The 23,710-nt window shown below is 36.8% G+C and overlaps 1 protein-coding gene and 1 non-coding gene across 2 annotated transcripts in view; one reads left to right on the top strand and one right to left on the bottom strand.

The window, feature by feature from the left end:
- The window catches only part of TSBP1 (testis expressed basic protein 1), a 155,717-nt gene that overhangs the window by 8,816 nt on the left and 123,191 nt on the right, over window positions 1-23,710 (top strand). Inside the window, exons 5-17 of the mRNA XM_049091970.1 lie at window positions 637-657; window positions 1,320-1,340; window positions 1,977-1,994; window positions 2,613-2,633; window positions 6,033-6,053; window positions 6,616-6,636; window positions 8,768-8,788; window positions 9,414-9,428; window positions 10,057-10,080; window positions 10,739-10,762; window positions 11,058-11,084; window positions 11,558-11,578; window positions 11,989-12,009. Coding sequence (XP_048947927.1) covers window position 657; window positions 1,320-1,340; window positions 1,977-1,994; window positions 2,613-2,633; window positions 6,033-6,053; window positions 6,616-6,636; window positions 8,768-8,788; window positions 9,414-9,428; window positions 10,057-10,080; window positions 10,739-10,762; window positions 11,058-11,084; window positions 11,558-11,578; window positions 11,989-12,009 — 256 coding nt within the window. The 5' untranslated portion in view covers window positions 637-656. The remainder of the gene's footprint in view (window positions 1-636; window positions 658-1,319; window positions 1,341-1,976; window positions 1,995-2,612; window positions 2,634-6,032; window positions 6,054-6,615; window positions 6,637-8,767; window positions 8,789-9,413; window positions 9,429-10,056; window positions 10,081-10,738; window positions 10,763-11,057; window positions 11,085-11,557; window positions 11,579-11,988; window positions 12,010-23,710) is intronic.
- LOC112641889 (U6 spliceosomal RNA) lies at window positions 3,311-3,418 on the bottom strand. Its single transcript, XR_003124875.3, has one exon. It is a non-coding gene; the product is annotated as a U6 spliceosomal RNA (small nuclear RNA).

The following is a 23,710-nucleotide window of genomic DNA, read 5'->3' as shown; positions in this document are numbered from 1 at the left end:
TAATCAAAAGTCAACCAAGAGTAAACACTGGGGAAGTGTCACTAAAGCACATGTACCCCAAGAGGTACAGAGAAGTGTCTGTGTGTATGTGTGTTTGTAAAGGAGAAGGGCTATTATTGCTAAACATGTAGGTCTAGTGCCTCAATCCTTTTACCCACTAACTGCATCTATGAGAGTCTTGAGCCATCTGAGAGTTTCTATCCCTTTTATGCTAAGATATTGCAGGCCAAGTTACTATGATGACTAAGGGAGCCAAAGTCACCCACTGGAGACAGAAATTCCCACTGCCTCCTTCAGAAGACGAGACCATAGATTCTGATTAAACAAGTTCAAATTAGCCCTGTTGGAAAAAAGGCAATGGTCTGTGGAATCCGCAGTTACAAACAGTGACCCACCAGGGAAGGAACCCTGACTACTGCATCCCTGCAGCTCCAGCTGTCAGATCCCAGTAGTTACAAGGGTCTTCCAGGATGGAGAATGAAGAAAAGAATTTATTTCCTCCTCCGATGAAGTAGAAATTTTGTTCCTGTGTCTGTATTTATGATGTTTTCCCAAAAATACTTTCAATGCAAACTGTAAATTTTCTGTGCCAAAGAACCATTCTAATTAGTCTGCCTTGCTTTTCCCATATTTTAGCTGGAGCCATTGGACCCATAAGTGAGTTCCTTTTCTGTTTCCTAATTTTGCACTCTTTGGTCTTCTATGGGATATGGGACCTCTCCTTACCCAAGCTCTTTCCATTTCCAGGATGTCTCACCCACACTTCTTGATTGCATTTGAATTACTGACACCTCCTGATGCCCAAGGCATCAGAAAAAAAAAAAGAAAGAAAACACTCTGAACTGTCACTGAGTTTAAGACAAGGGAAACCCAAATAATTCATATTTAAAATAATATGAATTATAAATAAATATTAACCCACGAAAAAATTCTCTTACTTATGATAAAAATAATTAAAACAACTGTTCGTAGACTTTTCCTAAACTGAAGGAAGAGCTACAGGAGAACTGGTGATTCAAAGCAAAGGCAAGAGAATAAGCGTGAAAAAAACAAAGGAGGTGTGCTGATGAAAAAAGCCAACTGGACTGACATCCCACCTACCCCTGGGAGTGTCAATCCCTTGAGACAGCTGAGTGAATGCCAAATGACGTAATCTAGAGGGAGGGTTATGGGGCTTCTTTGCTAAAATTATCTACTGATATGCAGTAGTAATTCTCCCTCTGGTCGAGTTGCTTCATAATTTCTTTAAAAAGAATATTGTGGCATGAGCATTCTGCTCATATCAAACCACACTGATTTTCCTTTTCTTTGTATTTCAGTGCAATTTACAGCACCAATTCGTAAGTATCAAATTTGTTTCTCCACTCTGGTTCCTTTAATTTCTCACCAGAAGATCTTAAGTACCACTCTGCCATGTTTTATGTTTCTCAATTTCTCTAGTATTCCTATTACAAGGTTTCCAAAGAATCTCCAAATGAAATAAAGAGACTGCAAAGCCCATGAACTAACATAAAAAAATAGAAAAGCAGTCATTATGCCCTGTCAGCAAAGGAAGGTTCACTTTTTTAGAAATATTTTATTTAAATTCAATTTGCCAACATATAGAATAGGTTCACTATTCAAATAACAATAAGTCCCTAATGAAATGAGAGGAAAAAAAGAGAAAATAATTTAAAGGAGACATTATGAATTAGTATGGAAGGAGTTATTCCAATCCTCTAAAGTTTGCAAATATCACTGAAAACAAGGGGATGCCTCCATTCCTGGAAGTCTCCTATATGGTCCAATAGGGAATCTGTCTGAGGATTGCCATGTAAGCAACCCTTGATGCACCTAGGGTTTCTACTTATGACACTCCCTCTAGAGTAAGTGTTGAAGAATGGTTATTTCCCTTATAGTGATGAAGCATAGTAATAATCTGTCTCTCCCTTCACCTCTCCCCCTCTTCCTCTCTCTTTCACTCTGTTTCTCAGCAGGAGCTACGGGACCTATCAGTAAGTTTACTGTCTGATTCTCTACTGTAGAGAATTTTAACTCCCTGCAGTATCTTAGGGACCCTTCCCTGGATTTCATGTTGGGATTTCAGGGGCTTGGGAGTCCATGGTTTTTTTTTGGCCTTTTTGTTTTCTTCTACCTACCATTTCAGTAAGTCATTATTAATAGTGTGAATATACATTCCATTGCCAAACACAAACTATAAAGTGAAAGATGAACTCTTGAATGTGTCCATTGGCTTATCAATATCACACAAAGGACTTTTAAAAACAGAATGAGATGGAAAGAAGTGAAATTATGGGGAAAAGGAAGAAATTTAAGTTTAAATGGAGAATGGTTTTTCCAATTTTCTACAGGGGTTTAAATGGGCCAAAAGGGTGATCTCTACCTAGTACCTTTGCTACTTGGCCTCTCAGTAGATCCAGCACATAAGGAAGGCCTTATATGTATCAGATTGTCCTAGCATCCATGAGAAAGAACATCGCTACTACCCCATTGTAGCTGAGCCAAGTTTAATGGTATAGATTCTTACCAGGAAAAGCATGTAAATGAGAACTATGGGCTCCAGAGTCTGAGAGCAGCTACTCATTTCTTTTCTCTTTTATTTATTTTTTTAGAGCTATCTCAAAAAACCATTGGTAAGTCACCTAACTCTCAATTACAATGTATTTTGGTCCTTTACAATGTTTAGAATGTCAGTTGATTTTTATTTCAAATAATTCACACCCATAGACTCCAGGGTCAAGTGTTTCCACTGCCTCGTTATCTCACTCAGAATTCCTGGAGGTTGGATTCACCCAGGTTCTGCAATAAAAAGATATTAACTATGAAGCTTAAATACAAATTGATAATTTAACCCCCTAGGAAATGGCATTTTCTAAGTTATATAATCTAGCTTTAGCATCAACATGTAATAAAGATTTAGTACACAGCATCTAAACTTCTTGCTTTCCCTGCAAATATTTTTTTGTTATTAGATTGTGTTCAAAATAATACAAATCCTGTTTCTTCTATTTAATTGCTCTGAAAAGTTCTCTCCAGGACAGTTAGGTTTTATTTTCACCAACTTTTAGCAATTTACCTTATTGCATTTTTCCATAGAAACATTATAAATAATGGTTAGGTTCCAAGACACAGTAGTCCATAATTACATATTTATAAACTAAGAGCAAATAGCTATAGCTTCACACACTGGATTATAGGATTTTTAACACAAATTAGGAATTTTTGAAATTAGAAACCAAAAGAAATATGTTTGAGGTTTCCCATATTTGCCTGACAGAATGAATACAAGTCCTGTATCTGTAACTAGTCATTCTTTGTGTAATTCCTTCATGAATTTGTGTGTCATCCTTGCACAGGGGCCATGTTAGTCTTCTCTGTATCATTCCAATTTTAGTATATGTGCTGCTGAAGTGAACACTCCTCATGTGATTCTTATAATGGATTTCTAACTCTCCTATGCATTATTTTGTTGGGCCTCACAGCATTTCAATGGTGGTGGATAACAGATATTATACCCATCTTGAAAGATGAAAAATTGAGGTTCAGAAGTTATTCCTAAAAAAATAAGGGAAGGAGGATAGTTAATAATGAAATCAGGACTGAAGTTGTGCTGACTCTTGAGCTCTTTCCACTACCATTTTGAGTGTTCTAATAGGTTATTAGTTAGGAATTAAATAAACTTATAGGGGATCCCTGGGTGGCTCAGCAGTTTAGCTCCTGCCTTCGGCCCAGGGTGCGATCCTGGAGTCCCGGAATCGAGTCCCACATCAGGCTTCCTGCATGGAACCTGCTTCTCCCTCTGCCTGTGTCTCTGCCTCTGTCTTTCTGTGTGTCTCTCATGAATAAATAAACAAAATGTTTTTTAGAAATGAACTTGTAATATTAAAATTTGGGGATAAAAAGACCTTATGAGGAGAGGAAGTGAGAGAAAATGTAATACAAAGAGTAATAGAGAATGAAGATACATGCTGAAAAGAGAAAAATCAAGAGTTTAAAAAGAACAAAAGTAGGAAGAAAATTGGAAGGAGAAAGATTGAGTTGGAGGCAGGAGAAGAAAAAGAGTAAATGAATATAAATAAAGCTGAGAAAGAGAAGAAAAGGAAGGCTATAGGAGTCACATATTAAAAGTGGAAAAAGAGTAAAAAATATAGGAAAACAAAACAAAATCATATTTGAAATGATTATCTGTCTAAAGATTTAGTGGCTTATACCAAAGGGCAGATGTCCTAGGAGTTCTACTCCAGAATCAAGGGCAATTTTTTTATAGATACAATAAAAGCAAACATTAAATTACTTTTACAAAATACCTAAATTTCTAGCTTGTCTACACTCATGGCCCAAGATATCCACAACTGGTAAGCCACCTTCTAGCTTTTTCACACAGGAAAAAAAAATCAGAGCTTTTTGGGGCTTATGGGTTAGAACTGGGGTATTTCCCATGATGAGTGCCATGAAGTAAGGAGCTATGGAGAAGAGAGACACCGCAATGCCCACTGGAAGGAAGGCTGGTCTTTTTAGATTCAACTAACTAGGCAGACTCACAAGATGATCCCAGCCTTCACCATGCTACTCAATGGAACTTAAGACAGGAAACACAGCTTGCCACCAGGGTAGCATCAACCATCTCTCTTCTGTGGCAGTAGTCCTAGAAGTGGTCTATGCAAGTATCTACAGAGCCACCTAGGAACTAGTCTTTGACCTTGCACAGGCTGCATAGAGGAGCTGCCTTAACATAGAAGCCTCAGGAGCCAAAATATCCTATAAGAGCTCTACATACATAACCTTCAGGGATCCTATAAGAAACATGCCCAAATACATGGTCACTACATTCAGGGAAGCCCAAAAATATGGCTTTCTACCAACCAAGGATCATTCTTCTTTTTATTTTTAAAATTTATTTATTTGTTTGTTTGTTTATTTATTTGAGAGAGAGAGAGAGAGAGAGAGTAGAGGAGGGGCAGAAGGAGAGAGAGAGAGAGAAAGTCTTAAGCAGACTCTATTTTGAACATGGAGCCCAACGTGGGGATCCATCTCACAACCCTGACATCATAACCAGAGCTGAAATCAAGAGTCGGATGCTGGGACACCTGGGTGGCTTAGCGGTTAAGCATTTGCTTTCAGCTCAGGGCGAGATCCTGGAGTCCCGGGATCAAGTACCACATCAGGCTCCCTGTTCTCCCTCTGCCTATGTCTCTGCCTCTCTCTGTGTGTCACTCATAAATAAATAAATAAAATCTTAAAAAAAAAAAAAAAAAAGATGCTTAACTGACTGAACCACCCAGACACCCCAAGGATCATTTTTGATAAAAAGAACGTTGCCAAGTAAGAAAGCAGGTTTAATCAGAACTGGAAAATCAACTGAAGGCCAAATTCTCATTAAAAATTGAAGGTTTTGTTGACCCTTTGCCCAGAGACAATCAAGCTGATCAAAGCAGTAGTCAGTAAGCTGGAAGCTGTGAGAAGACTGCATCCTTAGCTCCTACCTTCATGCCTATCCTAAAGCATATTAGTTGGTCAGAAATATTTTAGTACAAGGATGGTCCCTTTAAAAAGCAGTATCTGGGGTGCCTGGGTGGCTCAGTCAGTTAAACATCTGCCTTCAGCTCAGATCATGATCCTTTGGTCCTGGAATCGAGCCTCATGTCAGGCTCCCTGCTGGACAGGGAGTCTGCTTCTCCCTTTCCCTCTGCTACTCTCCCTGCTTGTGGTCTCTCTCTCTCTCTCTCTCCTGTCAAATCAATAAATAAAACTTTTTTAAAAAGCAGTATCTTCAACCTTTAATGTCTCTAACCTCTCCTAGGTTGACAAGGATTCTAGAGAGACCCTCATCTCAGGCTGAATTGCAATATATGCTAAATATCTCTTTTGGTGTATGGATCATACCTGGATTAGTTCTCCCTAATGTTCTTATTACTGTTATCACTTCTCCCCTACTCTACTTCCCAAAGCCCCACCCCCAGAATAAAATTAATGAAAAATTTATTTTTCATCCAAACACTCATACTAACATGCCAATTTTGATTTATTTTTAGTGCAAACTCCAGGACCTATTGGTAAGTTGTATATATATATATATATATATATATATATATATATATATATATATATATATATAATCAACGTATATATGTTACTCAAATTCGTAATAGGCAGCGTAACATTTTTCTAATAATAATTATAGTGGTCTATCGGTATACATTATACAAAGTGTTCCAAAGCAAAGATGAAATAGAATCTGGGAAAGGACATAAGAAACAAGAACGAAGACAAAGGAGGATGGCCAAGAGAGTAAAAAAAAGTGACAGAAGAGAAAAAAGATGAGGAAAACGGAGGTAAAGGAATATAACAACGATTTCACTTCAAACACCCGTAGTAGTGAAAGGCGAGCATCAAATGGTTTGTCTTCCAACTGAAACAGGATTACAAGTCTCCTGGAGGACAGTCTGATCTTATGGCAAGGATATAGTCCAATAAAATATTTAATTCTGAAGATTGGGATTTAGTAATTCTGGGAAGCTAACTGCTATCTAACTGCTCTCCTTTGGAAAACCTCAGTGGTTTGTGTGTTTATCATGTTCAACAACCAGAGTAATTTATGTTTGTTTCTATTTTTAGTGCAATATACTGGGACCAGTGGTAAGTCCCTTATCTATCTTTTTCCTCTGGTGTTCTTTGATCTTCTACAGTGTATAGAGGGCCTGTCCCCTGTCCCAAATGTATGTATTACTATAAAGACAACAGTTTTATACATGTTTTCATGCACCTCAGTTCCTATTTGCTGGGAGTTCTCCAGGATTGTGTTTTGTTTTTTTAGGAAAAAAGTAAGAAAATGTCCCCAGTAATGGTCATAATGCCTTCTGTAATAATGTAGAATTTTCTGAAGTAACAGAGAAAGAAAGAAAGGGTAGCTTTCGCTTCTGAGGTACTTTGTAGTTCATAAAGAGCCTACTCAAAGACAACAGAGATAATGAGTGTAAAGAAAATGAAAAAAAGGAAAGCAAATTTTAAAGATAAATGTAAAAGAAGGAAAAAAATAAAATTTAAATAGACTGAGGTCTTATCAGTTTTCTTCCCAGTTTCCTGGGTAAAGTATATCAGGGAATACTACTAAGGATCTAGTCACACTGAGTTCCCCAATTTTCTCTCCCAAAGTCTTCTCTTTCCTCATGTCTTATCCTGCCCACTTACCCCAAACACCCAACACACTCACACACACCCAGACACACAGAGCTTCAGGGAACAGGATATGATGGTAGGTGGGCTGCAATTACAGGAACTGGCAGGTGCATCAGGCAACTACAAACTATAAGTGAAAGAGTGAAGGGTAAGCTCATATTGTGATTAGCTAGGGCAAAACCAGTGTCAAATTCCAGAATATCAAACAAACCTCAGGCCATTGGAAATTCTGAGAGTGCAAATTAAGTGACAGCATTCCAAAGTTTAAGCCAAACAAGAGGATACTATCAGAAAGCAAATCAGATGTACTCAAACATTCCTTCAACTAGCTGAGCTCCTGTATCAGGAACTGAACTGAGGCTTGGGGATAAAGTCATGAAGAAAAGAGATAGATTTGGTTAATCTCTGGTGCCATGGAGTTTACAGTTCTACAATATCTTGGGGAAAGGAACTCAAAACCTGGAAAGGGCAGGCAGTCTCCCACACAATCATACTATGATCATTAAAACTGGATGGTGCCTGCCCTAAATGCTGGTTCTAAATACCTTCCTTTGTGAATAAACATGATCCATCATTTATCCCCTATCCACCTAAATTGGAGCCTCCTTTTTAGGTACTCTTAATTATCACCAAGACGTACAGCCTTGGAAGTTCTTATAATTCTTATAAGGGAGAAATCATAAGTCTGCTCATCTCAGAGGATCTCACTGGGCCTAACGGAAGGGTCTCATCTGGCTTAAAGTCCCCAATTAGCTACCATGTGCTTGAGAATCCATATGGGTACATGGATTCCATTTCCCTTTTCTCCCCTGCTTAATTCCCTCTCCCTATGTGTAAACACTTAAAACATACAGTAATGTATAACTGAAAATTGTAGTACATGTATTCCTTCCTAGCTTTCCCCTAAATTACAGATGATTTGAAGAAAATGCAAAATATACTAGTTATTTCTTTTTTTTTTTTTTCTTATTTACTTATTCATAGAGAGAGAGAGGGGCAGAGACACAGGCAGAAGGAGAAGCAGGCTCCACGCAACAAGCCTGATGTGGGACTCGATCCCGGGTCTCCAGGATCACACCCCGGGCTGCAGGCGGCGCTAAACCGCTGTGCCACCGGGGCTGCCCTAGTTATTTCTTTTTAATTAACAAAAATGGGTGCTCCAAATAGGACTACTAAAAAAAATTTTTTTAAAGGTGGGAAGAAAACTTTCAAATTAGCTAAAAGGTTAGATAGGGAAAAGAAATAAATGAAAATGAGAATGACAAAAGTACATAGAAGTACATAGAAGTACAAGCTTAAGATATTATGAACCTCTAGAAATTTCAAGCATTTATTCCCCTGGAAAGACTGGAAAGGAAGGACAGCTACTCTCCTGCCCCAGACAAGTAGAAGCCGGTCTGAGAATGTGAAACACAAAGATGGGACCTAAATCAAGACATTGCACTGAGCTATGTGCAATGAGCTAGGGAAACAAGAGTTCCCTGCATCTTCTCTGTAGTTACTCTTCTCAAACCATCATGGGAGAATTGAGTTCTCTTCATTCTACACACCCTGATTTCTCCCTTTTCTTTCTTTACCATTTTTCCACCAGCTGAAACTTCAGAAACGACTAGTAAGTTCCATACTTGTTCTTAAACAGTAGTTGCCTTTGGCTTCCTCCAGGTCTGGAATCCTTTGCTTCTATCCTGTGGGTATAGATGTTCATGTTTCTCAGTCTCTTGCTTATTCCATTACCTGACTGCATCCATCCCAATGAATGAATGAATGAAGTGGAATACAAACCCTACTTGATAACCCTATTTAATATTAAGTATTAATATTAATACTTAATATTACATGAAAATACCAGAGGAAACTATCTGATGCTTATTGTGACTTGTCAACAAGGGTGGGGGGAGAACATTTGTATGAATGAATGAAGTTTGCACAGAATAGAATAGGGAGTAGAAAAGTAAAAGCAGCACAGTTTAAATTAGCAATCTCCTATAGGACTTTAAGCAGTTACCACTCACTGCAAAAAGGGAAGAGATAAATCATCTCTCTTTCCTGAAGGCTCTCAGAGGAAGCAGGAGACAGAATCCCCTAAGGCATGATGGCAACTGTTCTCCAGCACAGTGCACAACAATATCTATAAGGGTTTGATCCACCCTCCATGAACATTTTTGATATTCCCTACCAAGAAAACGAATTCCTCTTTCACCAGCCTTTCCATGCTGATTTTTTTCTTTGTTTTTCAGCTACAAGATCCTCTTGTAAGTTTGACTATCTCCCTTCATGATGGAACTCAATTATCTCCAGCAGTGTCCAATGGATCCACTTAAACAAAAATTTATCCATCCATATTGGGATAGCAATAGCTTAAAGCTCCTATTTCCCTGACCCTTATTTTTCCATTACTTAGAATTCCACTAGCTTATTAATAAGTTTTAAAGTGTTTACTGAGTCACCTAAAAATTAAAGAGCAGAGAAAAAAATTTCTCCATGGTTTAAAGATTGTCAGGGACTTTCCATATAGAAGTAGAAAAAATGAACAGGAAAAACAAAGATACAGATAATATATCTGTTTTCCAGGTGGGTTATCTACATGAGCAATTAGTAGGTTGTTTATTTGTCTCTGCTGTGCATTTAACAATGTCCAGCAATGTCTATTGGAATTTGACTTCCAGTACAACAACTTGCAATTCCTATTTTCTTAACTTTTGCTTCTCCATCAACCTGAACACACCAGATGATTGTAAGTTTTCTGGAAAGTTCAAATACTCCTGATCAGAAAAACTTTTCAAGCAGTTATGTGACTAGAAAAGTTACCGATAGAAAAAAAAATGAATAAGGGAGTAAATAAGCAGGGGGCAATAAGAAGTCTTTCTGCTTATTTTTCAGTAGGATCAACACCTCAGACAAACAGTAAGTCTGTATGTTCATTTCATTCTCTGTCATGGGGACTGATTGGTTTTTAGTGTGGTCCAAGAGTATCTATTTGGCCATGTTGGCATCCAAAGAGTTTGAGGTACCTCTTGGCCACTTGCTATTTCATTATCAAAGTCCCTCTGGGTTATTAATAATGTACTAGAAAGTTCTTTTTTTTTTTTTTTTGAAAGTTCTAACACTACTGATTTATATAAACAAGGGAGAAAAAAATTTTGCTTAGTTACAAAGACCACCAACAAGAGGCTGTCTACAGAAAAGGGGAAAACAATGGAAGAGAAAGAGGGGGATCAGAAGTTTCTAAAACAGTTTTTCACTTGGACTTCCTACTCAGTCTGTTTTTCTACATTTGAATTCCAAGATATCTGAGGAAAATTTCCCTAGCCATTTGGGATTTTAGAGGCTTGAAGTTCCTGTTTCTTAGACATCTCGTATTCACACCACCAATAATTCTCTTAGCTTTTTAACAATTATGGAAAAAATTCAAATTCCACGATTTGCATAAAAAAATAAAGATCAGAAGGGAGGGTTTCCCAGCAGTTAAAAATGACATGTTACAAGATATTTCACAAATTGAAAAACAAAATGAATGGAGAAGAAAGGAAAAGGAGATAATTTTCTCTGTTCTGTTTTTCAGCCGGATCAGTTCCACCTGCCCTCAGTAAGTCCTTCCATGTTTCCTCCACTGTGGGGTCCTATAACTTCTTTCCCCAGCTGTCCTGGGGTTTCTGGGCATGGGTATGTATTTCCTTAACCACCTGCCTTCCCATGGCCAAATTTCATGGTTACTAATGCTTTTTGAAAAGTTAAAATCCTTCAATTTATATTAAAACTAAATAAAGACCAAAGGGAACATTTTCCCTATTGTTATAATGACTTGATAAAAAAGAACTCTCCAAACTAAGAGGAAAAAAAGAGTGGGAGAGAAAAGGCTTGCAAAAATACTTCTCTTTCAGCTGGCCCACCACTTTCAATGCCCAGAGGTAAGTTCAGTTTGTTTGTTTTTTAAATTCTTTTTTGTTGTTAATGTTTTCTATAAGGCCTATGGACCTGTTCCTGCCCTACTCATTTCTAACTCCTGTGTAGTAGCCTAAGATTCATAGCTGTCACCTTCCTTTGCCTTCTGCTTATCCTGTGAAGTAAACATATTTATTTAATTTCAAACATTTGTTTACTTTGCATCTCCTCAGTGATAAGAACTATATAGGTGATTTAACTACATCATTTCCCATTTGATTCTTGGAGTAAATCCAAGACCTCTTGGACCTTGTACTTCTTTGCAAGTGCTAAGAAACCAGGGGCACATACTTGTCCAAGAACACAGTTCACTGAACCATAATTTGAACCAAGAGCTGTGTTACTACCAAGCCTCTTCCCCCACACAAATATGCTTCCCTAGAAGGATACTTGTTCCTTTCAAACAATTACTCACTGATACCTAATTTGTTTTTTTAAGGTGTGCCCCTGCCTCCCATAAGTAAGTATTATATCTGTTTCTCCACTATGGTTTTCTGGTCTTGAAAGTCTAAGTGACTTCATTCTGTTAAAGTGATTTGAGTTTCTCATTGCTCTCTTGCTTCCTTACTATACAGCTTCCCCTACATTATAGATAATTTAAGAAAATACTGATTAAAAGAAAAGGAGTTGAGTAGCAACATGAACAACAAACCCTGAAAATATAAATAACAGAGGTAGGCAAAATTTTTGAGAGACAGACAGGAATTCCAAAATGATGTTTAAATGGAGATAGACCTTTCCTCAAAGCATGCTTTCTTCTTATGTCTACTCAAGTCCTTCCCTCAGAGACACCAGTGGAAAATATTAGATAATACTATATTTTTTCTATTTAAGAAAAATTACATGGATTTCTCTTTGCTTATTTTTTAGTGATTTCACAGAGAACCTCAAGTAAGTTCTTTACTTATCAATCTGTCAAATGTGAGACTTTTCCCAAGCACAGATATTCTATTTCTAAAGGGCACAAAAGATTGAGATTCATGTTTCTCATATTTTTTTGTTTTCACATTACCCAAAGTCATCCAGATTAGAACTGCCAGATAATCTTTTTAATTCATAACTGTAGGAGTTCCCATTACTTATTAACTCAATTTCCTAGGAAACAGACCAACAGTAACTCAGTATTTAAGCCAGATCAAGTACTGACAATAATGATCTTTAACATAGAATTCATGATACCACCTTTCACACTATGTCCTAATTTTCCATAATTTAAATCTGGTCCTCATACTTGTGTTACAAATGATTTTTATGTAATATCAATATCCCTTGAGGTTCCTCAGATTGAAAGTAAATTACATTACTATTAAAGCCCAAAGTTCTTGTCAAGACTACTAATTGAGTAGGTAAGGCACATCACCTAGGAACAGTGGAAAGATCATGTACAGTCTAAAAAGGGTAGCTGCTGCTCAGTTCTAGCCAATTTCTCCATGCAAGAATGCAGATCTAGACTTGCCAAAGCATCTGACTTAATCCAGATGTTAGATAAAATTTCCCAATTTTTAAAATATGATATACAACTGGATCACCCTAACAGACTGCTTATACACCCCTCTATTTCCAACTAAACACATTCTGATTATATTTTTATAATACTTCTGAATAACTGCAATAATGTTAGGACACAAAGATTGGTATCTGAGGAGGGAGAATTGAAACTGTTAACATAGACATTCTACATGTTCTTTCTGAATCCTGAACAAGGAGGCTGACTAACTAGTCTCACTGCCAGATGAAAATACTGAGTCAACAGGGCCAATGGTGTAGACCCAAGGATGATGCTGGATACATCAGATGTCCATGTTTGGGAACAAGCCCTGTAATTGGGAACACCTGAGTTCAGCAGAAGGCACTATCGGTTTTGCAGATGGAAACTATAATCCAGAACTAAAAGTGAAGAATTTAGTGTTCTTTTCAGTGGGGACACCAGAAAGGGTGGGATGAAAGAGATTTTAAAATCCAAGACTCAAGAGATTAGGAGGAGATAAACAGGTATCTAAAGGAAATAAGAATACACTAACTTCTTTCGGGCTGGCTTGGTTTTGGCTGCTATATTTTTTTTATTATTACTATTAAAACTACACAGCTAAACTTAAGCATAAATAAAGAGAGGCAGGAGGGTAGAATGATTTCAGAACCTAGCATGGTGAGAACTGGAATTGAGACTCCCTGAGCAAAGCTAGAAGCAAAACTTTCCTGTTTGTCCAAGGAAAAGAACCAAAATATCTTCGCCTACCTGTCATAACCATGAAAACGGAGTCACATGCAGACTCCATCATGCATCTGCATGTAGGACACCAGACCTACATCTGCTCAGGGCTCAAAGCCCTGCTGGAAGTGTGCCATCCATGTACTGCAGGAATCCCAAGCCAAAACAGCTGAAATTTGGTTTGGTGATGCTGTACCCTGATAGCTAAGGCAACAGCAACCACAAAACTCCCCACAAGAAGGGAACCAGCACAGAATATTCACAGGATAAAACATCCACAAAGATAATTCTCAAAGAATAAGAGACTACGAAAAAAAATTATGAAATGTATGAGGAAACTCAGCACCACATGAATGACATAAGCCACAACAAATTGGAGAATTTCAACTCATAGAAATATAGCTGCAGCAATCTGAAGAGGACTAAAATAATAAATTTTAAATATTTTTTAGAAGATTTATTTATTCATGAGAGACAGAGAGGCAGAGACATAGGCAGAGCGGGAAGCAGGCTCCTCATAGGGAACCCGATGCAGAACTCGATCCTGGACCCCAGGATCACGCCCTGAGCTGAAGGCAACTGAGCCACCCAGGCATTCAAAATTTTAAATCTTTAAAGACACTAATGCATTTAACAAAAATATATTGGGTGCCTATTCTAGGCCAGGTATTACACTGAGAATATAATAGTGGGGGGGGGGAAAGCCACTGCATTCAAGAAGTTTATATTTTGAAATAAAAACAATCAAATAACAAATCAATATATATCTTTCAGATAAATGCCATAAAAAATATAAGCATAGTAAGAGAAGAGACTAGAGAAAGATGGCATATAGAGAGGAAAAAGAGTGTTCCAGGCAAAAGAACAAGGATGTAGGGTCTGCTGTAAGGATGCATACTCTAGCCTAGAGAGATAAAAAGAAAGAAGAGGGATGATAGGAGATGAGGTCAGAGAAACAGGGGCCACACATTTGAGGCTTGTAGCCCTTGGTTAAAATGGTAGATTTTACTCTACCTATAATGAAGGTCCACTAATGGGTTTAAACAGGGAGTTATGTCTGCTTCATAATTTCATAACAAAGGCTACTATGTGGAGGATTAACTGGGAAGACATGGGCAGGAGCTCAAGAGAAGAAGTGATCAGAGTGGAGGTGGGGAGAAGTCTTCACATTCCATGTATTATTAAGGTAGAACCAACAGATTCTGCTGTTAAGTCTGTGAGTTTAAATGGAAATGAACTAAGGGTTATTTTCAGGTTTGGGGCCAAAGCAACAAGAAAAATGGGGCTATCTACCAATCTAGATAGATGGGAAAAAGGACAGATTTAGAGGCAATCTTGACCTCAGTTTTGCACTTGTGCAAAACACTTGGACATTTATGACTAGTTTATTAAAAAGTTTGCACTCAGTAGGTTAGGCAGTCTCTTCCCTGTATATACATTTGGGGTAGAACCCATAATTCTCTAGTCATTGTAAATAATTAAAAATCTGGGACGCCTGGGTGGCTCAGCGGTTGAGCGTCTGTCTGCCTTTGGCTTGAGGCATGATCCCGGGATCTGGGATAAAGCCTCGCAACCGGCTCCCTACGTGGACCCTGCTTCTCACTCTGCCTGTGTCTCTGCTTCTCTCTCTCTCTCATGAATAAATAAATAAAATCTTTTAAAAAAAATAAATAATAAATAATTAAAAATCCTCCAACCACTCCTCTTGAAATACTCCATTTTAGCAGTCAGTCTTAAGCCCGCTGACTCAGAATAGGGAAGAAGTGTAGTCTCCTTCTCCTTTCTGTCCGCCTTCCTTGATTACAGTTCCCACTGAGCTGAGGCTAGAAAGATGAATTTCACTTCATTAAGCATGCAAATTACCTTCTCTGTTAGTTGCAGTCCTTTTTTCTGAGGACATGAGACTGGTTGCCTTTCAATGTTATTTAGAGTAGGCAATCAAATGTCTTGTAGAATTTATGTTGAGTTCTTTGATGGAATCTGCAAGAACTTGCCCAGTTCTGAGGACTCTACTGCACAGTCCCTGATGTGAGAGTACTAACTCTAGTATAGCCTATTCTGGAGCCCCTCAGTTCACTCCTCACAGTATATATACCTCATAGTCTGTTACTACCGTCACCTATTTGGTGACGGTAGTAGCATGAAGTTGAGTAAGATACCAACTCAAAAGTTCAAGGTTGGATGTCCTCTTTTTTTTTTTATGTCTGTTTTGCTTTATTTTGTTTCAAGATTTTATTTAAATTCATATTAGTTAACACATAGTGTAGTATTAGTTTCAAGGGCAGAATTTAGTGATTCATCCCTTGCATATAACACCACCCAATGCTCATTACAAGTGCCCTCCTTAATGTCCACCACCCATTTACCTTATCCAGCAACCTCAGTTTTTTTTCGTATCATAATATATGTCACCTTTTAAAATTTGAATTTAAGTAATTAACATACAGTGCAATATTGATTTCTGGAGTAAAATTCAGTGATTCATCCCTTACAATGCCCAGTGCTTATCATAACAAATGCCCTCCTTACTACCCATTACCCATCTAGCCAATCCCCCATCCACCTCCCTCCATCAACCCTCAGTTTGTTCTCTATCATTAAGAATCTCTTATGCCTTGTTTCCCTCTCTCTTTTTTTTCTTTACCCCCTTTCCATATGTTCATCTATTTTCTTTCTTAAATTCCACATATTAGTGAGATCATATGGTATTTGTCTTTCTCTGACTGCCTTATTGCACTTAGCATAATACATTCTAGCTCAATATATGTTGTTGCAAATGGCAAGAATTCATTCTTTTTGCTGGCTGAGTAATATTCCATTGTGTATATATACCATATACTTTTTATCCATCCATCAGTCAAAAAACATTTGAGCTCTCTCCATAGTTTGGCTATTGTTGATAATGCTACTATAAACAGCATGGTATACAGGGTGCATATATCCCTTCAAATCTGTATATTTCTACCTTTTGACTAAATACCTAGATAGTGTAATTGCTAGGTCACAGTGTAGTTCTCTTTTTAACATTTTGAGGAACCTCCATACTGTTGTCCAGATTGGCTGCACCAGTTTGCATTCCCACCAACAGTGCAAGAGGCTTCCCCTTTCTCTCCATCTTCACCAACAACTGTTGTTTTTGTGTGTTGTTAATTATAGCCATCCTGACAGGTGTGAGATGGTACCTCATTGTAATTTTGATTTGTATTTCCCTAATGATAGTGATGCTGAGCAACTTTTCATGTGTCTGTAGCCATATGGATGTCTTCTTTCGAAAAGTGTCTATTCATGTCTTCTGCTCATTTATTAACTGGATTGTGAGTTTTTAAAGTTCTTTGTAGATTTTGGATACTAACCCTTTATCAGATATATTGCAAATATCAGATATTTGCAAATATCTTCTCCCATTCTGTAGGCTGTCTTTTAATTTTGTTGATTGTATCCCTTGTTGTGCAGAAGTTTTTTTATCCTGATGAATTCCAATAGTTCATTTTTTTGTTTCCCCTGCCTGTGGTGATGTGTCTGGTAAGAAGTTGCTATGGCTAAGGTCAAAGAGGTTTCTCCCTCTGTTCTTCTCTATGATTTTGATGGTTTCTTGTCTCAAATTTAGGTCTTTCACCCATTTTTAAAAAGATTTTATTTACTTATTCATGAGAGACAGAGAGAGAGGCAGAGACATAGGAAGCAGAAGCAGGCTCTCTGAGGGTAGCCTGATATGGGACTTGATCCCAGGACCCTGGGATCAAGATCTGAGTTGAAGGCAGACACTCAACTACTTAGCCACCCAGGTGCCCTCCTTCATCCATTTTGAACTTATCTTAGTGTGTAGTGTCAGAAAGTGGCCCAGTTTCATTCTTCTGCAGGTAGCTGTCCAGCTTTCTCAATACCATTTGTGGAAGAGACTGTCTTTTTCTCCATTGGATATTCTTTATGGCTTCATCAAAGATTAGTGACCATATAGTTGAGGTCCATTACTGGGTTCTCTATTTGGTTCCATTGACCTATGTGTCTGCTGTTGTGCCAGTACCATATTGTCTTGATGACTACAGCTTTGTAATATAGTTTGAAGTCTGGAATTGTGATGCTTCCAGTTTTTTTTTTTTTTTTTTCTTTTTCAGAATTGTTTTTGGCTACTTGAGGTCTTCTGTAGTCCCATACAAATTTAAGGATTGCTTGTTCTAACTCTGTAAAAATTGCTGGTGGTATTTTGATAGAAGTTGCACTAAATGTATAGATTGCTTGGGTAATATAGACAGTTTAACAATGTTTGTTCGTCCAATCCATGAGCATGGAATGTTTTTTCATTTCTTTGTGTCCTCTTTCATAGATGTTCTATAGTTCTCAGAGTATAGATTTTTTACTTCTTTAGTTAGATTTATTACTAGATAAGTTATTGTTTTGGTGCAATTGCAAATAGGATCGATTCCTTGATTTCCCGCTGCTTTGTTTGGTGTATAGAAATGCAACAGATTTCTGCACATTAATTTTATACTCTGTAACTTTGCTTAATTTATGTATAATTTTTAGAAATTCTTTGGTGGAGTCTTTCAGGTTTTCTATTTAGAGGGTCATGTTGTCTACAAATAGTTTGACTCCTTCTTTGCCAGTTTGGATGCCTTCTATATCTTATTGTTGTCCAGTTGCTGAGGCTAGGACTTTCAGTACTATGTTGAACAACAGTGGTGAGAGTGGACATCCCTGTTGTGTTCCTGATCTTCAGGAAAAAGTTCTGTTTTTCCCCATTGAGGATGATATTAGCTGTGGGTCTTTCACATGTGGCCTTTATGATGTTGAGGTATGTTCTTTTTATCCCTATTTTCTTGAGAGTTTTTATCAAGAAGGGAGACTTTACTTTGTCAAATGCTTTTTCTACATCTATTGAGAGGATGATATGGTGCTTGTCCTTTCTTTTATCAATGTGGTGTTATCATGTTGATCAATTTGCAAGGTGAAACCACCCTTGCAACCCAGGAATAAATCCCACATGTTTGTGGTGGATGATCCTTCTAATATACAGTTGGATTTAATTTGCTAGTATCTTGTTGAGAACTTTTGCATCCAGGTTCATCAGGGATATTGGTCTATATTCTCCTTTTTAGTGGAGTCTTTGTCTGGTTTTAGAATCAAGGTAATGCTGGCCTCATAGAATGAGTTAGGAAATTTTCCTTTCATTTCTATTTTTTGGAATAGTCTCAGAAGAATAGGTATTAACTCTTCTTTAATGTTTGGTAGAAGTCTGCTGAGAAGCCATCCAGCCTTGGACTCTTATTTTGGGAAATTTTTGATTACTGTTTCAATTTCTTTGCTGGTTATGAATTTGTTCAGACTTTCTATATCTTCCTGATACAGTCTTGGTCATTTATATGTTTTTAAGAACGTAACCATTTCTTCCATATTGCCTAATCTGTTGGCATATAATTACTCATAATATTCGCTCATAATTGTATTTCTGTAGTGTTGGATGTGATTTCTCCTCTTCCTTTATGACTTTATTGTTTGGGTCCCTTTTCTTTTCTTATTCATAAGTCTGGCTAAGGGGTTATCAATTTTGTCAGTTCTTTCAAAGAACCAACTCCTAGTTTCATTGATCTATTCCATCTTTTAAAAAATTTTTTGTATCATTTATTTCTGCTCTAACCTTTATTATTTCCCTTCTGCTAGATTTAGGTTTTATTTCCTGCTCTTTTTCCAGCTCCTTCAGGTGTAATGTTAGGTTATGCATTTGAGAGCTTTCCTGCTTCTTGCGAAAGGCATGTATTGTTATATGCTTCCTTTTAGGACTGCCTTTGCTACATCCCAAACGTTTTGGACTGCTGTGTTTTCATTTTCATTTGCTTCCAAGTATTCCTTAAATTCTTCTTTAATTTCCTGGTTAACTAATGCATTCTTTATTAGGATGTTCTTTAACCTTCATATATTTGTGGTTTTTCCAATTTTTTTTCTTGTGGTTGACTTCAAGTTTCATAGCATTGTGGTCTGAAAATATGAGTGGTATGATTTCAGTATTTTTGTATTTGTCGAGGCCTGATTTGTGACCCCGTATATAATCTATTCTAGAGAATGTTCTATGTGCACTTGAAAAGAGTGTGTATTCTGCTGCTTTAGGATAAAATGCTCTGAATATATCTTTTAAGGCAGTCTGGTCAACTGTGTCATTCAAAGCCCTTATTTCCTTGTTGCTCTCCTGCTTAGATGATATGTCCATTGCTGTGAGTGGGGTGGTAAAGTCCCCTACTATTGTTGTGTTACTATCAATTAGTTTCTTTAAGTTTGTTATTGATTTATATATTTGGCTGCTCCCAAGTTAGGGGCATAAATATTTAAAATTGTTAGATCTTCTTGCTGGATAGACTCCTTTTTTAAAAAGCTACAGTGCAAAAAAAATAAAAAATAAAAAAATAAAAAGCTACAGTGCCCTTCTTAATCTCTTATTAGTCTTTGGTTTAAAATCTAGTTTGTCTTATATAAGTATGGCTTCAATGCCCATTCAATCCTTCTGAAGCTCAAGCCTCCTTGCTACAAGAAAAAAGAAAAGAAGACCTGTTGCTCTACTGCATCCTCATCATTGTGCACTGTTCCTTCTCTCCAATTTTCTTTTCCTAATGCTCAAATAGTCATAAACAAATCAGCAAATCTACTTTGAAGACATTTACCCAAGTGATAAGTTGCTATACATCCTGTCCCACAAACATCCCAATCTTTGCAAGCAAATCTCTTGAAGTCCTTCTCATTTGCTTTCAGAAAGGATATCAGTATGCCTTCCTCCCCCACAACGCTTTTCCTTAGTCAACTACTCACAACTCTGAAGATTGCCTTAAGTCTCCTTCCCCTTAGAGTTGTTTTCTTATTTAGATTGAAAGGAAAGACACATTTGGTACCAGAGAACTAATTTAGACACCATTTGTTAAGACCTGAGAGAACCAGATATGCATTTGCACAATTCTAGGAATCCCTCCCCATTGTGTCTGGGAACACAGACTTCACAGCTATGCCAGTCTCTTCATGAGGGATTGTCTCACTTCAGCTGGGTCAAGAAGGAGATGGGAGGTTATAAACTCTTTTTCTCAAATTTTTGATACTAATTGTCAATTTGGGGATAATAGGAAAGGGCCCCCCTCAACATCTTGTTCCCCATCCAAGCATATACTGTGTATCAAAAAGCAATTAAATATTTGAGTCTGAAGCTACTGGGAGAAGTCAGGTAAAGTATAAATTTGACAGTGATCAGCAAAATAGTTAGCATTTAAAACCACTAGACTAAATTAGATCACCAATTAAAGATAGATGGCTAAGAATTGAGCTCAAGAACATCAATTTTGAGGTTGGAAAGAAGAGAAATATCTGATAAAGTATATGCCAAAATATTGGCATAAAAATATCTGGCATATAAAGTAAGCAGAAAGAAAAAAAACAAGGTGAGAGTGTCATAGAATTCAGAGTATTTTAAGATAGAAAGGATGAATGAATGAATAATTACATTAAGAACTGCTGAGAAATAAAGTTTTGGACTGGGAATTGATCATTGGATTTTATAAGACAGAAGTCATCAGTAATCCTGATAGGGTAGATGGGAACAAAAGCCTAACTGGAGAAGTTAAGGAGAAAATTTTTATTCTCAAAGAAAATTTTCATTTTCTTGAAAGATAAGGCAGATAATACAGCATATAGCATATAGTGGAGCTAGTATAGCATCAAAGAGGAACTAAAGGCTAGAGTTTTGATAAGTCTTGGCTTCTCTAAAGGGAAATAAAGGAAAGACTATCCATAAAAAAGATAAAGAAAATATATTTTTTAAGGTATTTCGGAAAAAGAAAAGGTAGATAAAAACAACAAAGCTTAAATCTTAGAAATGAAAAACTGTTACTGAAATTGAAGCAATAGATAATTAAATGATATTTTAATATTTATGGTATGTAAATATATAGTTGTTTCAGTAATAGTTAAGTATTATACTAATCACATCTAAAAAGAGTAAACTGGAAGATAGAACTGAGGAAATCTCTCAAAAGAGTACACAAAGATGAAGAGATTAAAAATATTAAAGAAAAGAACAATGCTTGGGTGTAATGAGAAGGTCGTGTGTAATAGGAATTCAGAGAATTCAGAGAATTAATACCAAGTAATATTTTTAAGAAATAGTAATTAACAACATTCCAGTAGAAAAGAGATTTAAATCCTCAAATCAAAAGCATCCACTGAGGACTAGAAGTATATAACTTTAAAGCAATTCCTGTTCCAAAGAATAGGAAAGAAATGAAATCTACTTCAGCTTATTTTATGATGTTATGATTCCTTGATTTCAAGGCAAGGCAACAATTGTATAAGAAAAAAATGCTAAGGGGTGCCTGGGTGACTGAGTCACTTAAGCGTCTCCCTTGGACTCAGGTCATATTCCCAGAGTCCCAAGATTGAGCCGCATATTGGGCTCCCTGCTCAACGTGTAGTCTGCTTCTCCCTCTGCCCCTCCCTCTGCTCGTGCTCTCTCTCACTCTCTCTCTCAATAAATAAGTAAATAAAATCTTTTTTTAAAAAATGCATAGACATCTTTTACCTAGAAATACAGATACAAAATCCTAAACAAAAGGTACAATGATACACTCATCATAAACACAGTGATATTGAATTTTAATGCCTCATAACCAGGATATAAATTATAGAAAATCTATCAATAAATTTGCTAAATTCATAGATAAAAGAAGAAAAAAGTATGATCATTTATAAAGAAAAAATATTTTACAAGATTCAACACAGAATCCTAATCAAAACTCTTATTAGCAAGAAATAAAAAGTTCCTTAAAAGGGAATAGATAAGAACATACTTGGGCACTCCGGGTGGCTCAGCAGTTTAGTGCCGCCTTCAGCCCAGGGCCTGATCCTGGAGACCCCGGATGGAGTCCCGCGTTGGGCTCCCTGCCTGCTTCTCCCTCTGCCTCTCTCTCTCTCTCTGTATGTGTCATGAATAAAATCTTTTAAAAAAAAATCCTTAATCTAATAAAGGAGATTTATTCCTTTATCATTCTAAAAAACAAAATTGTAGAAGCGTTGCCATTCAAATCAAAATCAAGAACTAGATTACTACTCCCGGGGCACCTGGCTGAGTGTCCGCCTTTGTCTCAGGTCACGATCCCAGGGTCCTGGGATCGAGCCCTGCATCAGACTCCCCACAGGGAGTGTACTTCTCCCTCTGTCTCTGTCTCTGCTTCCCTGTCTCTCATGATTAAATAAATAAAATCTTTAAAAAAAGAAAAAAAGATTACTGCTACCAATTTATACCAGCCTGTGCAGCAAAACAAAAATAAGAGTTATAAAGACACAAAGAGAAGGGAGATGTTCGTTATTATTCTCAGACTATTGATTATTTGCATTAAAAAACTACAAAAAAATGAACTACTAATACTTAATATAAAGTCAGCAAAGTTACTAAATGCAAAAACAACACTGAAAACATTTTTTATGCCAGCAACAACAATTTTGAAAATGTAATGTGAAAACAAAATTATACTATTCACGAAAGAAACAAAACTTACAAGAATAAACATAAGAATAAACCTCTAAAAAATGTATTTTCTTCTAGGGAAGACAATTTAACTGAGAAGTCAAATGGAACACCTTGTTTTTAACCTAGCCAGTTCAGCAATTTTGCCTGAGTCTTGATATTACCGGAGATGGAAAAAATCTCGTAACCTGAAATAAACTGAAAGAGAATATGGGGAAATGAGGCAGGTAGGGGAAAGGAAAGGAGAAGAAGTAAGGAGGAAGGAAGAAAGGGTGGGAAGGAAGGAGGGAGGAAAGACAGGCCAACCATCTAAATGGTCTTGTCTACTCTTACATTGATCAATATACTGGGTCCTAAAATAAAACCCAAAGCCCATTTGCTCTATATTGCCAGCTCCCTAATAGAAATAATTTAAGTGTCGACTTTTACAATGCTGATATAGACAGATATATAATGACTGTTGTCAATATATAATTATCATGCAGAATTCATTTATTCACTAATGATAATAATGAGCAAACTGACTATAACTTTGTAGATTGCAATAGACATTGCTATGTCTTTTATTCTGTGAGCCAGTTCTGAATCATGTCTCCCTGAAAGCATGACAACTTAAAGAGAGAAAGAGAAAATGTTTCTCAGTATTTACTATGCCTCCAGTTCTTGACAATACCTTTTAAAAACATAAGACCTGAATAAATAGATAAACCATTTTCAAAGATAGGAAAATTCAATAACAATATGCATGTTAATTCTCCTCTCAACCAATTTACAATTCAATAAAATTCAAATAAAAATCCCCAAAAGGATTGTTTTCAAATAAAAAAGATTCATATAAAAAAAGAAAAGAAAATATTCATATAATTCATATAAAAAGAAATTCATATAAT

This window comes from Canis lupus, chromosome 12 (genome assembly GCF_003254725.2).
Source record: "Canis lupus dingo isolate Sandy chromosome 12, ASM325472v2, whole genome shotgun sequence".
Taxonomy (NCBI): Eukaryota; Metazoa; Chordata; class Mammalia; order Carnivora; family Canidae; genus Canis; species Canis lupus.
Note: the sequence above shows the minus strand (reverse complement) of the source record. Positions and strands in the feature narration are given on the sequence as shown.